Below are 19,361 nucleotides of genomic sequence, written 5' to 3'. Positions count from 1 at the left end.
CCAAGGACTCGTCGTCTCATTCCACATCGGTTTTTGTTGCTAAAAGCTGTTACAGGTTATTGCGAGAGTGTGTTTGTGAAGCTTATGATGACTTCCAGCCGTACAGACAGCTTGATTGACCCTGAGAAACGCAGAAATTACATTCCAAAAGACTCTTGTTTTAAAGGCTTCGTTTATGTAAATCACATTTTTTCCACCTTCAAAACTTTCTAGCATGAAAACAGCTTTTAGAAAGAAAGTCAACTATAGAGAAAATTCCTGAAATTCTTTTCAAGCTGGGTTAACAGAACTATATCTACAGTGCCTCTCCAAAACATTTCACAAAACTTTTTTTTTTTTTTTAGTTTCAAATGATAAATTAGATTCAGCTTCTTTTTAGGTCACTTAAACAGTGGAGACTAAATGTTTGAGACCACCACTGATATATTGCATTTTTTACAGTAAATATTTATTTAACTTGATATTAATTAATAATAAATATTAATTAATGTGAAGTGAATTATATATATATATATATATATATATATATATATATATATATATATATATATATATATATATATATATATATATGTTTATTTATATATAACTGGAATAGAGAGTGCGAGAGTTAGAGTGTCAAGTAAAGATGGAAGAGATATGTTTTTTTGCCTATTCTTGAAGATGGTTATAAGGACTCGGCTGTTGGGATTGAGTTGGGCTGGTCATTCCAACAGGAGGAAATAAATCTTGCTGCCGCGTTCTGGATTAATTATAAAGGTTTGATAGAACTGGCTGGAAGACCTATCATCGGATCATCAGGATGGAATGAGAGGTAGAGTTAAGTGTAATCAGCATAGCAGTGATATGAAAAGCCATGTTTCTGAATGACAGAACCAAGTGATGCCATGTAGACAGAGCAGAGAAGCGGTCCAAGAACTGAGCCCTGAGGCACCCCTGTAGTTATATGTTGTGACTTGTACTCCTCACCTTTCCAAGATTTCTTGAAAGACCTATCTGTAAGACTCAAACCACTGAGATGCCTTTTGCCAGTAGGGTTGACAGGAGGATCTGGTGGTTAACCGTGTCAAAAGCAGCAGACAGATCCAGCAAGATAAATATTGAATATTTGGAATCCAATCTTGCCAGTGTTAGGGCCTCAACAATTGAGAGCAAGGCAGTCTGGTTGAATGTCCACTTCTGAAACCAGGCTATTTGGTGTCGAAGATGTTGTTCTGTGTGAGGCTTGGCTGAACACGGCTCATTAAAGTGTCTTTTGCAATGAAAGGAAGAAGGGAAACTGGTCTTTAGTTCTTTAAAAGAGATGGGTTAAGGGTGTGTTACTTACAGTGCTTAATTTGTGAATGAATAATTGTCGGATCCAAAGCAGCAATTTAAAGAAGATGCGCAAATCCACTTCATTTTCAGCATTTTTGGCGCATCTTATCAGTTAACAACAATCGGCCGAGCACCCCTAATTTAAAGGCGCTGTGACAGACACTGAAAATACAACTTAAGTTTTCCCGAAACATTCAGTGACGTCACTAAATGGTGAAGCCATAATTATAAGAGAGCATCGTTCACAAGTTTCTGCACTGACCTACTGTAACTAGGGCAAGGTTCAAACCCTGGGTCAAAAATGGGTTGCAAGAATGAATTTAAGGAAATGTACTTTTTAAGATGTTAAGAGTTGGTGAAGGAGGGGGAGGACAAAGTAAAATGTAAAATGATATTTTAATCATAGCTCATCAATCACTCCGTTATTTATTGTAATCAGAGGTTAGAAACTTATCTATAACCCCCCCCCCCCCCCCCACACACACACACACACAAAGTTTGTGTGTTGTGCATATGTATTTTTTTATTCATTATTTAAACTTTTTAAATATTTATAAGGTTTTTAAATAGGTACATGCAGTTTTTTTTTTTTATCTGATGTTTATCAGAAGACATTTTACTGAAACTGAATGTGCAATTTTGGCTTATGAAGTCAATAGTAGGCTACCGCACATTAAAACTTTTTGTGTTATTAACGTCGCAAACATGTGGTGTGGTGTCCTGTAAGAAACTAAATCGTAGTTCTTGCTCTCCGTTTTTTTTTTTTTTTTTTTTTTTTTTTACAGTTAGTTTAAATAATTAGGTTTTTCCTGCCAGAAGACTCGTTCCTCATTACAATGTCACATCTCTATGGCAAGCGCGAATAATATTTCATAATTAAGAGCTGGCAGAGAGCCTATCCTTCCCACTTATTTCAGAAATAAAACGATCAATATGGGCCCCACGCACGCGGCGTAATTGAACGAGATTGTGCGCGTTTGGGATTGATTAATCACGCGAGAGAGAAATTGCAAACATCTCTTCTGCACGGTGGCTGGAGGCTGGAGCCGTTCATCATCCGCGCACCTCTCATCTCGTACGGCGGGAGCGCGAGGGCAGGTAGATGGAACAGCGCGATGTAATTAAATATCCAGATTTGAATGAGAATATGCCTGCACTCATTAAATGTCACGCACTTGCACCTTTTGAAAAAAAGCGGCAGATTATCTGATGAGTGTTTTACAGCCTTGCAGATGAAGACATGAAATGTGACAGAACATTTTAAGGTAAAAAAAAAAGTAATTTCTATCAAAGTTAACCTTTATGTTAGGCCTACTTATCTTTCATGTTTCTAGTTTTGTTGTGTAAACATAATCAGCTCTATCTATCTATCTATCTATCTATCTATCTATCTATCTATCTATCTATCTATCTGTCTGTCTGTCTGTCTGTCTGTCTGTCTGTCTGTCTGTCTGTCTGTCTGTCTGTCTTATTGTAGTATTAATATTTATTTATTCAGTCATTTATCATTAGCCTTTATTCAAAGCGACTTACAAATGAGAACAACAGAAGCAATCAATTGTAGTATTAAAATAACTAAATACAGATTCAGAACTATAAGGCTAAAACTTTATAAATACAACCTATACACATTTTAAATATAAAGAAATGAGATAAAAATGCATACAACAAAGTTTCAAAACTTAACATTTAAATGAAAAACTAAAAATAAAGCTAAAAACAATAACAAATATGAATGAACAAAAGGTATAAGAGTATAATAATTTTTCTAACATGACACTAAGCCAAACACCAAAAAAAAAAAAAAAAAAAAAAAAAAAAAAAAAAAAATATATATATATATATATATATATATATATATATATATATATATATATATATATATATATATAACTAAATACATGTGCATGTACAACCACACACACACACATTTTTTTTTGTTTGTTTCTTTCTTCTTTTTTTTATTACAAAAGTTTCTTATGCTCATCAAGTTTGCATTTATTTGATCAAAAATACGGGGCATATGTTTTTTTTTTTTTTTTTACATTTATTTAAAATAGAAATATTTTCAAAAAATTTAATCGCATATATTTTATGTTGAAGTTAAGTATTAGCAACAGAAAATGAGAGGAAAAAGGCTAGTCTTTAGCACAGTTACTCTTGGCAACTGGCACAACCAGCAATGAAGAACTTCCTCCATATGTCTGGTCATGGGTCAATAGCTTTGCAATTATGTGCTCGATTCATAAGGACGGTAACTATTCGGAGGTCTTTATTTATAGAACGATTGCTGAAAACTTGATCGCAACACTTAGCATGTCAAGAAAGCCCTACTCGACTACGTCGTCTGAAGACTTCATCTCTTTATCTAACCAAGAAACGCTCTCGATTAATTGACAAATGCAGACTGATATTCGCATTGTGATATCTGCTGATGTGAATATCTGCTTTCATATCCATATTTCACAAGTTCCCATAAAATCTATTTCCAAAGCAGCTGTCAGGGTCATGTTTAGCATGCCGTATTTTCCCAGGTAAAAAACAAGCAGGTGCGGAGTGAAGGAGGGCTGTGAACAAAACAACATTAGACAATAATGTGTGAGAAAGACGCACTGAATTTTAAGATAAGCTGATGAATTATTTATATTTTCTTGAGGATTGTGTGTGTTGGGTCATGTCTGGAAAGAGGGTTTGGTCTGTGTTGTGTGAGGTAGTATCTTGATAATCTGGCATTGCAGAGAATGAAATGGAAGAGTGTGCTTAAAGCGATAGTTCACCCAAAAATGAAAATGTAATGTTTAGCGGCTTACCCCCAGCGCATCCAAGATGTAGGTGACTACATAACAGAATAACAGAGATGTTTAACACAAACCGTTGCAGTCTGTCAGTCTTATAATTGATGTGAATGGGAATCATGGCTATAACATACAATAAAACAAAACAAGAAACATACAAACACACACTCACAAAAAGCGTGAGGCGTCTTCTTCATGTTTTACGGCAGATCACAGACTAATAAGTGCATTACCGCCACCTATCACTCAAGTGGAGCATTGACACTCCTAATTGAGATTGTAGATAGAGTGTCATTGGTCCATTTGAGAGATAGGTGGCACTTGATAGGTGGCGGTCGTTCGTTGTAGTTTTTGAAAAGTGATATCGGTTCAATAAAATATCTCCTTTTGAAGTGTACTTTGAGCTTTGTAACTTTTTTGATCTTTTTTTTATGCTCAAACAGCAACATTACAGACTAACTAAAGTTGAAAAAGTGAAAAAGCATAGTAGGAACCCTTTAAAATCATTGGGGGATGAATAATGAAGGCTTGTTAATATTTTTTAATTGATTATTTTATTATTTTATTTTGCTTCATGATTCACGATTCTAATTCTCAGAATTATGATCTGAGATCGAGGATTGTGGGTTGGGTTGATTATGTGTCTTTTACATGCATGTTAGACGTGACTGATTTTCCTGTGATTTTCAGAGGGAATTGAGCTGGTTGTTTTCATGTAACGGTGCTTTCTACAGTTACATGGGAGATTCAGTGCGAAGAACTGTATTTAGTAATTTGGATGGGTTTTGCATGTTATGCTAGGATTTTATAAGATTATGAAAGATTACGATATTATGCTTATATTATACTTATAATTTATACAAGGGTTCTATCTGGTTCTCGAGTCTGATTGGCTGATAAGAGTACGATATTAGATTGATAACATAACTCATTCGTTTCACTGTTTGTATCACTCCACTTGCCTTATTTCTCATAGCGAGTGCCATGTGGCGGATGCCCAAATCCACTATAATTCTTCAAATAATACTGTTTTTGTGTCACAGAATGTTATTTTAAAGAGTTTTTAGGTGAGAATGCACTTGTTTAGACTTTAAATATGCAGTTTGTTAATAAAGATAACATTTGGTCTCATTAATCTATTATTTGTTCCCGAGCAAATAGTCTTATCATGTTATATTTTATGAAACTTCAATTATTTTTATCAGAGCGCTGCCTTTGTACTCTTGACTGAATTGCCTAGCAAGTTTTATGATGGCTGTTGTTATATATTCAATATTATTATTCAATAAATAATATTTTACTTAAACAAAATAGTATTTCGTATTGGAAAATACGAAATGATTTGTATGATTTGTAAATTTAATATGTATGACTGAATACATATTAAAAGAGACTGAAAAATTGTTGTAAACAAGGAAGTTATTTTTACTTTCAACAAGAAATGCGCAGAGCAGCGCTGTCATTGGAAATCAGCCTTAACAGATGAAAGGACAGTATGACAAAGATATCGCTTTCCTCAGCGGACAGTCAAACTAATGTTTTTTTTTTTTGTAACATATATATATATACTATTCATCAAAGTATATTTTTTACACTAATTCTAATATTTTTTTTATTAAGTACAATACAAACAGTCTATTTCAGAAAAAGGACTGACATTTTTTGTTCACTGTGTATATATAATAAGCGTACTGTATATGAGACTGTGCTACAAGCTCAATCTATCTCATCCTCTACTGCCAGTGAATCACTCTATTTCAAGACTCTTTAAATGTGATCATGCAGTACACCAGATGTTGTTGAACAGCACACTCTTATCTCAGCTGCTTTTTAACCAGAAACATACTGTTCACAGGTTTTCCGTTTAAAGGTTGCTCTGTGTTTGGCTTTATATTGGCTTTGACATTTCGCATTACCAGAGCGCAAGTCCAAAACATGTGTCTGTGTACGCCAGCTGAACAGGATATGTGCATTTCCTTGTCATCACCTCAGAGCGATCTGGAATTCTAGTTGGGAGCCGCTGTAATCACGACGCATGCTGTTTTCATGCATCAAACGTCTTGCCCATCCACTCAGCAGGAGGCCACAAATGCTCCTTTATTACGCTCCCATCTTCAAGTCGTTCTTTTATGGAACTGCACACAATTTTCCCACCTTGAAAGGCTCCTGGCTTCTGCTTTTTGTGCTTTTTCAACTGCTTTTAATGTGAGGAAAACGTGGTCTGATGTATGAAACCCATCGCTACACTTTGTTGGTTCCATCCCTGCTGCTTCTCTCAGGGATTGTTTACTGCAACGCAAATAAGGATGCAGAGTAATTCAAATGGATGTCGGGATTGTTTGGGTTTAGGCTAAGGACCGTCTTGTGAAGTGTTTCAATGCATCATGAATAAAAAAAGAGCAAGCACTTTTTAGTAGATAGAAAGCTACTTGAGGCTATTGGTTTTAAGCATTTGGGTGAATGAAAGAACATGTGTTCTCTTTGAACTACTGAGAGGAGAGCAGACGACAAGGCCCCACACACTTAAATCTGAGGAAGTGTATTCACATTCTGAATATGGATCTATTATTAAAATAAAATAAATTAGTTCTTTGTTACAGTTATTTAAATTCTGTTTATTTATTCATTTCTTTTATTAAAATCTATATAATGTCTGTATCACATTGATTTAAACTGTTTTATTTATATATTTGTTTGTTTTCTTAAAATATTTCAATGTTTTATTTAAGGGATATTTTTTTTTTTTTAATGCAAGGTAGTCCTATTTATTTATATATATTTGTTTATTTATTTATTTATTTATATTCATGTATTTATTTATTTATTCAAATGCAGCATGTCTTAAAAGTTCCTTAATGTGTAACCCATTTTTTTTTTAAATGGTATATGTAAAAATATTTTAAAGACATTAATTCAATAATTAAGGTATTCTTACATTTTATATTCATTTTCCTATTTTTATTTCATTTATTTTTGGTACTTTACAGTGTACACTTGATATCCAATGTAAAATACTCTTTAATTTATTTCATGTTTTTTTAGTACATGTAAACATAACATTTGTAGGTTTCATGTAAAACAACATATATGAATTAATTCAGTTAGTAAGTGTTCTGTGTGGGGGCACCCGACTGCAGCAGGCATGCATGTAGTATAGGTACTCACTCACTCACTCACTCATCTCACACACTCACTCTCACACTCACTCATCTCACATTAATTCTCACATTCACTCACTCTCACACTCACTTTTACACTCAATCTCACACTCACTCATTCACTCACTCATCTCAGACACACTCACTCACTCACTCACTCTCATACTCATACTCACTCACTCTCTTTCACACTCACTCTTACACTCATTCACTCTTGCACTGCACTCACTCACTCACTCACTCACTCAATCTTCTCACACTAATTCTCACACTCACTCATCTCACATTAATTCTCACACACACTCACTCTCACTCAATCTTACACTCACTCTCACACTCAATGTTACACTCACTCTCACACTCAAGCTTACACTCACTCTCACTCTTACACTCACTCTTGCACTGCACTCACTCACTCACTCACTCACTCACTCAATCTTCTCACACTAACCCTCACACTCACTCATCTCACATTAATTCTCACACACACTCACTCTCACTCAATTTTACACTCACTCTCACACTCAAGCTTACACTCACTCTCACACTCACTCTTACATTCACTCACTCTCACACTCACTCTTACACTGCACTCACTCACTCACTCACTCACTCACTATCACACTCACTCATTTACTCACTCACACTATATCTTTCAATTTACTGTCAACCAACTTCCAGCATTAAACTTTTCTATGATAATAAGTCCAAAACGCAACACACAAACTTGAGAAACATACTATAACATTTCATTCATTACGTCTCATTTTTCATTCTCTCCCCTCATCATCTCCTCACCCTGCTCTCCACTCTTCCTCAAGCATGTGACGTGGAGGAATATCTGTGTGTGGACGGCCACAGCTGTGTTTCTGAGAGCTGGCTGTGTGATGGGGAGCTCGACTGCCCCGACGGCTCTGATGAAACGCCAACCATATGTGAGTCCATCAACAAAAAACATTGCACTATATATTCATTTTATTTAATTATCCAGTTTACCTATTTTTGTATTTATAGAAAATCTGTGAACTGTATTGGATGTGTGATATTGTTGTCACATGCACACAGTGACCACTCTATCATAAATTCCTGCAGCTGCTTCAGAGCTGCTGTAGGCCTCTTGGTAGACGTTCTGAGCAGTTTCCCCGTGGCTGTTTCATCCAATTTGGAGCGACATCCTGATTCATTGTCTCCTGTCTCAGAGATCTTTTGACAGTGCCTTGCCACCCATAGTTGATTGTTTGCTTCAGTTGCACTACCAAGGACTGAAATGCTCCAGGAAAACTCTTTTCATACTTTGCTGATCAAAATGAGCACAGCTGATTTTAATACCGTATTTTCCGGACTATAAGTCACACTTTTTTTCATAGTTTGGCTGGTCCTGCGACTTATATTCAGGTGCGACTTATTTATCAAAATTAATTTGACATGAACCAAGAGAAATGAACCAAGAAAAAACATTACCGTGTACAGCCCTCTCGCGGCTGTAGATGGTAATGTTTTCTCTTGATTCTTGGTTCTAAATAAATGCGACTTATAGTCCAGGGGGACTTATCTATGTTTTTTCCTCATCATGATGTATTTTTGGACTGATGCGACTTATACTCAGGTGTGACTTATAGACCGAAAAATTATTTTTTTCTGACATGTTGGTCTTATATCTTTCGTTTTGATGTTATAAGTATACAGCTCGATTAAAAAAAATACATATATTATAGTTCCATATCACTTCACATTGTTAACATTAATAACGGTCACGCAGTTTGCACAAAAATGTGTTGTTACTTAAAGGCTACACATGACATTTCTCACTAGCAAGGTAATAACAGCTGCTTAGAGATGCTGCTGCAGAAGACTGTTGAGGGACGCACAGAGGTAGACTAATTCACACAAGCTCTCTCTCTTTCTCTCTCTCTATATGTCTCTGTCTCTTGCTCTCTTTCTAATAACTTCATTAATAACTGCATTAGAATCTGATCAATGGCTCAAGCCTCCATTACAGCTTTAAAATTATGTTTTGGAACTAGCACAAGAAGCGTTGGATGAGATGCGGAAGAAATAGTCCTACACACAATAGCGATTTAAGTTCAAAAACCAGATGGATCCCTTTAAATGTATCTTCTGATAGATGTCTTGAGGTGTGGTAAGTGTAGTATAAGCATAATAATTGACTCTGGGCCGTTGTCAATTATCATATATATATATGTATATATATGCGTGTGTGTGTGTGTGTATTCCATATAGCCATATGTGTAATTATTTATTTAACATGTTTTTATGAATCAATTTATTTACGTGATGTAAATCTCTATCTATTCACAATGTGTTCTTTTTAAAATAATAAAATATTATTTATTGAATTTTTAAACAGTTTATTACTTTTAAAATGTTTGTATTTTTCATTTTGTTATACATATAATAATTAAAACATTTAATTTCTTTTAATTTTTAAAATTTTATTAAAAACTTTATTTCATTGTGTATGTAATCTTATTATTTCTTAGATACTTTGAAAATAAACACTTTTTAAATAAAAAAAATATATATATTTTACACTAATTACAAACAATGAATTTTTACAATATAAATTCATTGTATATAATTAATTACATATACTTTTTTTAGCATTTACATTGCGTATCCTCAATATAAATACATTAAATAAATATTACAGTTTCTGCCAAGTTGCATGTCATTTTGCCCAATGCCAATGAGATTTCAACACAAAAACAATCATACTTCACATTTCTATTATAAAATGAATAGGTTTCCAGAACACTTCAGTAAAAATGGGAATCACACTCATAAATATTACTGAAAGAGAAATACTGAGCCTGGGATAAAAGGTGAAATGTTAATTAAAGGAATTGTTACTTGAAGTGTAATGCGGTTTTTCACATGGTGCAGTCCTCGAATGCACTGATTCTGAGAGGATAATGAGATGAGAAAGCTTTTGTACATATGACAGGCTGCATAATTATCTTTTTTTTAAATAGTAGGCAATGATATGTCTTTTGAAATTCAGTGTATGCTGGAAGAAATATTTCCTGACAAGCCTTTTATGAGATTAGATGAAATCACAGTTGAGGTCAGTTGCCTCCAGCGAAATATCTTGTGATAACACAGTAAACGTGTTATTTTAAAGTTATTTTTCCCGTCAGTATTTGTCAAATAAATGACCCTTGCTTATTATTCACGACAGTTTGGCTATTACTGAGCTCATTTAAATAAATATGAGGTTTTTCCAGTGAGTATTGTCCCTGCATACATTCGGAATATACACTTGCTTGTACAGTATGTGCAACTGCATATACTTATTTCTGACTTTTCTCATTGCACGTCAACAAACGCACCATCGTGGTTCCTTTGATCAGTTTGTCATCTCTCGTCTGTGAACGACCATCTGTGGTTTTTCAACTTGGCGTTCTCTTAATATTCATCCCGTTCATCAAACGAGATTAGTGTGTAATCCATTTTGAAAAAGAGATTGACACAAGCAGAAATTGAAATTTGTGTGGTTTATATTGATAAAAGAGCCATAAAAGTCTCTCTCTCTCTCTCTTATATATATATATATATACATACATATATAAATTTTTATTTATATATTTATTTTGTATTAATATTTGTAAAATATAATACTTTTTTATTGATTTTCATATATTTTTAGTATATAAAATATTAATGTACAAACAACATGCTAAGTTATAAGATTTATTTCATTTCATTTTATATAATTTATAATAATTTTTTGTGATAATGTTATGTTTAAAAACCTTTTCTATAATTTAAAATTCATTTGTGTAAACATTATTACTGTACATAATTATCTATATTTTTGTTTAAATGTATTTATGTATTTATTTTACATACAGTATATATATATATATATATATATATATATATATATATATATATATATATATATATATATATATATGTAAATATATATATAATTATTTATTACTGTATATAATTATTAATATTTTTATTTACACACACACACACACACACACACACACACACACACACACACATATATATATATATATATATATATATATATATATATATATATATATATATATATATATATATAATTAAATCATAAACAACCAGTATAACTTAAAAAAAGATATATAATTTTTAAAAACATTTTTATTGTATTTTCTTATTTGTAATTTATTTAGTGTTTTTGTTTGTTTGTTTATTTTATTAGAATTTTATTTGTTTTTCTATTTTTTTTGTGTATGCAATATTAATGTAAATCAACATATATAATTTAATTCAGTCAGTTAGTTAATGTACTGTGTGGGGGCCCCGACTGTAGCAGGCATGCATGTAGCACAGAAACAAAAATCCTTATTTTTGGCGTTTTTGGAGCGTCTGTGCCTTTACACTGTTGGTTTCAAAGGAATTCCTTCATAATTAGTTTCTAAGTGAGACCCTTCCTCTAATATGCTGTCGTGCTGGAGGGCGGCCGTGGTTGAAGCCATCAGAGTGAAACTAAAACAACAGAAAATGCTGCATTAATGAGGTTACATCACCCTCGATATCTTCCAGGTTCCATCTTGACTTCTGCTGCCTAGATACTTTTGAACCTCTCTGGAGATCCGGAGGCCCTGAGAGGAAGAGAGAGAGACTCTGAGAAGATATTTTTAAACAATTCTCCTATTTGTTGAATTACATATTCTCTTTTTCCCGGGATTATGAAAGTGGAGCAGAGGTCTGCTGGGAAAAGACTTGGGGGGGAAACCTGTGTATACACTTCCTTCCTCCAAAAAAAAAAAAAAAAATGTAATCGTTTACAAGGAAATTGAAAGTTAAGAGGCAGATGTACTGTAGGCCAAGACTTTCGGGGATCTTATCGGAGCTGGATGAAGATCAATATTGCAGTTTTGGCAGTGGTCTCTGCTCCTCCGTGACACCCCAGAAATGTCAAGCAATCCACAATCGGTGCTTCACAAGAGACAGCTGGCGGCATGCTAAATTCTTGTGTGCTTAAGAGACATATTTAGGAGGAACTGAGCTGGAAGCTGAATATTAAAACAGCTTTGCTCATCACATTTATACACAGCACCCCTATGAATCGAGTTAATGGGGATGAGGCTCGGTTTTTATGTCTTTTATTTGTATTTATGCTACGTAGAGAGGGAATACAGGAACATGGAGGGTTTTTTAGAAGGTATTTGTTTTGTTCATCTGTCTTGTTTAAGTAGGTTCATGCCATCTTTGCTTGGTTTTGCTGTTACTTCTTGTTTTTTTGAGTAAGTGATGTTGAATATAACAAGTGTACTTTCTGTCAAGCAGTTGTATTGTATTTTATTAACTAAATTAATTGTTCAAGTCAAGTCACCCTTAGTTATATAGCGCTTTAAAATACATTGCGTCAAAGCAACTGAACAACATTCATTAGGAAAACAGTGTGTCAATAATGCAAAATTAAGGAACCGAAACTCCATCGGTGACAGAATGGAGAAAAAAACCTTGGGAGAAACCAGGCTCAGTTAAGGGGCCAGTTCTCCTCTGACCAGACGAAACCAGTAGTTCAATTCCAGGCTGCAGCAAAGTCAGATTGTGCAGAAGAATCATCTGTTTCCTGTGGTCTTGTCCTGGTGGTCGTCTGAGACAAGGTCTTTACAGGGGATCTGTATCTGGGGCTCTAGTTGTCCTGGTCTCCGCTGTCTTTCAGGGATGTAGAGGTCCTTTCTTGGTACCGATCCACCATCTGGTCTGGATACGTACTGGATCCGTGTGACTGCAGTGATCCTCTGATCTGGATACAGACTGTATCTGGTGGCTACAGTGACCTCGGAATAAGAGAGAAACAGACTAATATTAGCGTAGATGCCAATTCCAGTTTACCTAATTAATGCAGCCTAAAAATCCTTTAACGTATTTGGATATTAAAAGCATATTAGTATGTTATGTGTTAGCTAGGTTAAAGAGATGGGTCTTTAATCTAGATTTAAACTGCAAGAGTGTACTACTACTAATTGGTATTTTAATCGTATTTTTAATGCATTATATTTGGGTGCTTTTCTGGCCTCTGAAAACTTGAGATCAGGGGAGTGAGGTTTACTCACACAGCTCATACCAGCTGGCCTTTATTACACTTAGCCCCAACGAAACTCACTCCAATCAGGGTCACGGCACCAGTGTAACCCCTCTGGTTCTACTCCCCCTGTTCTTTCACAGAGCAAATTCAGACTGGTGTTTCCAGCATTGGATGAAGGCACTTTAACAATGATACTAAAGACTGCAGCCTCTAGTGTCAGTCGCTAGTGGACCTCTTGAGGTCAGGGGAGTGAGGTTTACCCGCACAGCTGGCTTCCATTACATATGGTTCACTGGAAGGTTCTTCGGGGAAACAAAATGGTTCTTATATGGCATCACTATAAAAACTCACTTCTTTTAGATTTTTTAATTGTTATTCACAGAAATATAAACTAAGTAATTTAAGAACTGTTGTTCTATTGCATCACCACACTTAAAAATAAAGGCTCTTTATTGGCATTGATGGTTCCATGAAGAACTTTTAACATCCATAGAATCTTTTGTTATTATTATTATTATTATTATTATTTTTGCATTCCACAAAATACATTAAGTCATTAACATCACGCCAAGCATTCTAAAATCTTTCTGATCTGATTTTGAATCCTCTAAAACATTTATACGTTTATAGCGGACTTCAGATGTGGCTGGAATATAGATCTCCCAGCGTAGTACTATGACACTTTATTTTAAGATTTTTACATTGTCATCTGACAGTAGCTTTGTAACAAGTTGAGGCTAGTGTGTTAACAAAGGCAAGACAAACTTTTATTCCAAAATGTTTTTACCTTCACACGTCATTACCACCTCACACAATATTAAAGCCCACATATTTGCTACATAATCTACTGGAAATTTGATCACAGCGAATGACAATTTATATTTTTTAATAAAAAATACTTATGATAAATGTTTTAACATATATGAAAACTAGTTTTCTGGTTGTCTAATAAAGTTCGCATTATGTATTATAAATACTGTTGGCTTTTTGACTAACTACTTGGTTCCTCTTTTGTGAGTTGTTTAGGAGTGTCTGCCTAATGCATAAATGTAGTTTGAAGAAGTCATATTTTTCAAGATTTCATTACAATTGCTTCTCTTCTCCAGGCTTGCGGCAGGTAAAGGTGAGATGTCCCGTCAATCACCTCAAGTGCCTCGGCACCCACAAGTGTGTTCATTTAAGTAAATTCTGCAATGGAGTACGAGACTGCGAGGATGGCTATGATGAGGGTGTGCATTGCCGCGGTAAGTTCACAATGAATTTAGAGCGTACACTATTTTTCAAAGTTTGGGGTCAGTAAAGTTTCTACCATTTTTAAAGAAATTAGTATGTTTATTCAGCAAGGATTCATTGAATTCAGAGGTGACATAAACAGTCATTGTATTTCAAATTCAGCTGAAAACATCACGATGGTCTATAGACATCTATAGCTGCAGGTCAAGACTTTAGCCTTCAAAGTGCTTTTCTCATCTTAATGGAAAAAGTGCCCATTATTTCCTTGTTTTAAGAGTGTTTGACGGAATTAAACCCACAACAAATCTGCATTTGTTTGAAGTCAGTTCCATGCAAGATAAGCACAGTCGGCTTAATGTAATAATGGGTTTCTGCTAAAAGGCAATTACTGTTTCTCCACATGATAAAGTGAGGATTGCGTTTTGTGACATTGTGAACAAGAAAGGTGGTTTATATGGAAACCGCAGCCTAGTTTACATCTAAAACGTTGATGTATTGCAGCCAAGTATGTTTAACTGTTGAGATGCATGAGCTACATCGTTCATGTCTAAAGAAAGTGTGTATTTAGTTATGGCCCGTAATAAATGAACATATGGAGGTATTCATCATCCTCACCTTGAGTTGAACCACTCGTAAGATGTTCGCACGCATACGCCAGGCTTTTTAAAGCAACTGAGGACCACTCTTGGAGGGGAAACTTACACATTTACATTTTATGTTCCATTTTAATCTTAGTCTCGGTCCGGTTTCAAAGAAAATAAAACTGGGTGGCTTGTAAAGGGAGGCATGGAAGTAAGCGCTCCTTTAAGGAGAATACTCGGGCGGCTTTGTTCCACTGCAGATTGGTTTCAGATTGCTCTCTGCACACCTGTCATAACTGAGCTTTCATAATTTACATTATCAGTCCACAGAGCAGATTTCAACTTTCACTCCTGGAGGTATTCGAATCTGGGACAGATAGAGACAAAAGAGAGAGAAACATTTTTATGAGAATTGTCATATGAGCCATTTTTTTTTGTTCATAAAAGTTAAGACAAAATAGTCTTCTAGGTTCAATATAGCTTGAAACTAGCATTGACCTCATTTACATTCTTAATAAATGTCTGTAGTCTTATTGTACATGACACTGCAATGCATAATTTCAACTTGATCCTCTTTTTTTAAGGTTACAGTGAGGCAAAAGCAAACTTTTAAGCATTTAAAAACAGATATGTGATTCTTGTTATTTTATAAAAGTTTGTGTATTATTTGTGATGTTAAGCTGTTTAAGTCTTTTAAGGTCTTATGGCATTGCTATAGAATTTTTTTTAATAAAATTGGATATACATTTTGGATATAATTTCTCCACAAAATCTCCGCTTCTGTACGATGGGAACCTTTTCATAGTACCAGTACTAATTGTGGAACTTCCAACTTTTTGGTGTTTTCGCACCACCAGATCTGGGTGCGATTTTAGTACCGGATTGGCTTTTTCGAGAACCAAATTAGCTCCTACTCTGGAGCAGGGTCTAACCAGCACAACTGGCACTACCCATGACGTGAGTAGACATTGAATGGCCAAACGCTTACGAAAACACCCTCACTCGCCATGACTTAAAACGCTGTGTAAACATACTGTAAACATTGCCAACTTATTGGAGATTCTTATTCCTTCTTTCCGTTATTTCAATCGCTTTACTTATACGTCGACATTCCAATAATCCTTCATCCTTCTTTTGTTAACGTTGTATTTCTTTGTTTTCGTTGTTGAACGCCATGCACAAATGACGTTGCTGTCGATCGGCTTACGTCACTTCCTAGTACACATTGTTGGTTCGAATGCAACCCCTTAAACTGTACTAGGAAATAGTTTGTGCAAAATCACCCCAGTACTTTAGTACTGTACATCTAGTTCTGGAACTAAAATGGTGCAAAAGGCCCTTATTGGTTAATAAGGAACTAAATTTTTTTCCCATACCTCCCCAAGAACTAGAACTGCTGTAAACAGGTTTATAATTAATAGTATATTAAATTATAATATAGTATAAATATAATTAAATAGTTGTCCGTATGAAAACTAATCATGGTTTTACTACAAATAAAACGAAAAATATTTTTTTTTGGATATTATAGTGAAACCATGGTAACAACAAAATAACCATGGTTTTGCTATACTAACCATAGTTTAACCATTGCATTTGTAGTAAAAATTTGGCTATACAAATCGGTAATACGTCAAAAGAGCCCACCCTCTTGTATCTATTGCTTCTTTTACTCCAAAATGCATTTTTATTTGCAATAATCTTCTTTGGAGATCTTGACAGCTATAACATTGTTGGTTTCGCTTAGAAATATCACATTGCAGACATTAATGTGTATATAACTGTGTTCAGCCCAATTGAAATGTGGGCTGCTGTGTCAATAAACCTGAGTAAACAGTCTTGCAGGTATCTGACATCGACGTAAGAGCCTAACTTACAGATAAAGTGTTTTTAGATCCTCTTTTATTTGGTTCAGAGGAAAAAAAAAAAAGTAAAAAAACCTAGCGGGAAGCATTGAGACCACTGCCTTTGGACTGTGTGTTATTTTGAAACTCTTTCTTGGCTATTTTTCTTGGTTGTGTGGGGATTTGTTTTGTCATTGAGGAATGGAGCTTGCCTTCAGGTGACCACAGCTATTCACTAGAGACTAAAGCATAGAGAATAAAGAGATTTCGGCTGTGTGTGTGAGTGTGTGTTTCAGTACGATCGCTTATCTTCACGTTTCCCCACAGTTTTGGTCCTTCTCACACAGATTATATTTAGATCATTGGGGCCTGATAAGGACATTATATCTTGTTTTTTTTTATTATTCAGATGGTGTCTGCCGGTGTCAGACTAACTAACTGTAAATGTGTGAAACTTAACAAATGAGAAATGAAATGAATAACTTAACAAAAATGGCATAGAGTGGTGGAGAAGATAACAGAATTGAAACACAAAGAGAGTCACATGTTTAATTAACTTTCCTGAAAACACACACTGGAAAGAACATGATGACGTGCGCATCTCATGGCGAAGATTTTCTTGATCCGTCACATTTATTCTCGTTTGTTTCACATTAGAAGAGCAGTAGAGTTTGGTGTACAAAATCCCCCCCACATACACAGGCCCGTCGCAACAAGGCAGGCAAACCAAGCAATTGCTTGGGGCCCCGAGCTGACCTGGGGCCCCAAGACAACGACTGGTTAAGAATAAAATGCAACGACACTGTTTGAGCGCCCCTTTGATCGTCAATGCAGTAACATGTAATGACACTGTTATCGGGATCCCCCTCAAGGGGGACCCTCTCAGTTATTGCTGACAGCAGCAGGCCAACCAAGTCAAGTGATCTCTGCTTTTTTTTTTTTTTTTTCGAACGGAAGGAATATGGTTACTTTAATATGTTTTTTTTTTTAACGGGATAAGGAAAACACAGATCAGAAATCGCAGACTGCAAGGAGTCAGCAGTGTTCTGATTTGAGGGCTCAGGCAAACATAAAGAGAACGTCGTGGCGTGTTTAGATTGCAAGAATCGTGGAATCCAGTCATAAAAACGGAATTTACAGTTTAACGCAGAATGACACGTAATTTGCCAAATTTTGAATGAATGAATTAAAAATAGGTCATTGCACTTACATCAAACCATGATACGGACTAATATCTGTAAATATTAAGCAGGAACAGTCTGTTTAAATATGAATCCTGCATGTTCTGCGTTTCTCTGTTAATGAAAGGAGCAGAAGCGCGTCTTCCTTGAAGACGCACTGAAGCGCGCAGTGACGCTCGCGGTGATTTCAGTATCGCGTCTGATGTCTCACTAAATAAGAATGTGAACACATGAACAACATCTACAGAACTGCTCTTAACAAAAACTTTAGTTTGCTTAATTTTCAATAATTAAAAGATTCCCTCAAACGGCCCTGCACATACACACACAAACATCACAACACATCACACAATAGAAAAAGACTAATCATAGATTGCTAACCGTTAGCATTCCCATTCAGTATGTGTTGCTATCATAATATCCTGTTCTAGAAAATGAAAAATAAAATTTATGGTATGGTTAAGAAAAAGACTAATCACATCCTGAAGAAGGCCAATTGTTAGCATTTTCATTCAGTACCTGTTCAAAAACATAGCTTGTTGTCATAATATTTTCTTATAGCTTATACTTTTTTTTTGGACAGTTATAAACTACAGTAGTAGGCTAAGCTCTTAGCTTACTATCTAAAGGTTTACCACACTTTTGAGCTAGCACTTGCTAGTACTGCATTTAAGAAAAAGACCAATCGTATCCTAAAAAAGCTGTTAGCTTGCTATCTGAAGGTTAAGCACACTTTTGAGCCCACGATGCATCAATTGCTAGTACTGCACTTAAGAAAAAGACCAATCCACCTGAAAAAAGTTAACTGTTAACATTCTCATTCAGTTCTTGTTGTCATGTTCTTGTTCCAGCCAATCAAAAGTGATTTTTAACAAGTTTGCGCTAGGCTAAGCTGTTAGCTTGCTATCTGAAGGTTAATTAGGCTACACTTCCTTCAGCCCCACGACATGCACACTATGCTTAGTGATCCTGATGAAATCTAACGTCTAATCAAATGTATAAAGGTTAATCACACTTCTGTGCCTCCCTTGACTCCACAACATATTACACACTAATACACCACTAGACCAATTCAGGATTTTTATTCAGTATCTGTTAAAAAACAAAGCTTATGGTCATGATATCTTGTTCTTGTCAATAAAAAAAAATGGTTAGCAATATGCTAGGTTAGCTAAGCTAGTTGTATAAGATTTAAGC

General features: G+C 35.0%; 1 protein-coding gene across 1 annotated transcript in view; it reads left to right on the top strand.

The window, feature by feature from the left end:
- Window positions 1–19,361, top strand: part of LOC113064818 (low-density lipoprotein receptor-related protein 1B) — a 207,079-nt gene that overhangs the window by 22,113 nt on the left and 165,605 nt on the right. Inside the window, exons 2-3 of the mRNA XM_026235763.1 lie at window positions 8,092–8,205; window positions 14,432–14,569. Coding sequence (XP_026091548.1) covers window positions 8,092–8,205; window positions 14,432–14,569 — 252 coding nt within the window. The remainder of the gene's footprint in view (window positions 1–8,091; window positions 8,206–14,431; window positions 14,570–19,361) is intronic.

This window comes from Carassius auratus, chromosome 47 (genome assembly GCF_003368295.1).
Source record: "Carassius auratus strain Wakin chromosome 47, ASM336829v1, whole genome shotgun sequence".
NCBI classification, from domain to species: Eukaryota; Metazoa; Chordata; class Actinopteri; order Cypriniformes; family Cyprinidae; genus Carassius; species Carassius auratus.
The sequence above is the reverse complement of the archived record's forward strand: the minus strand, read 5'-3'. Positions and strand labels throughout refer to the sequence as shown.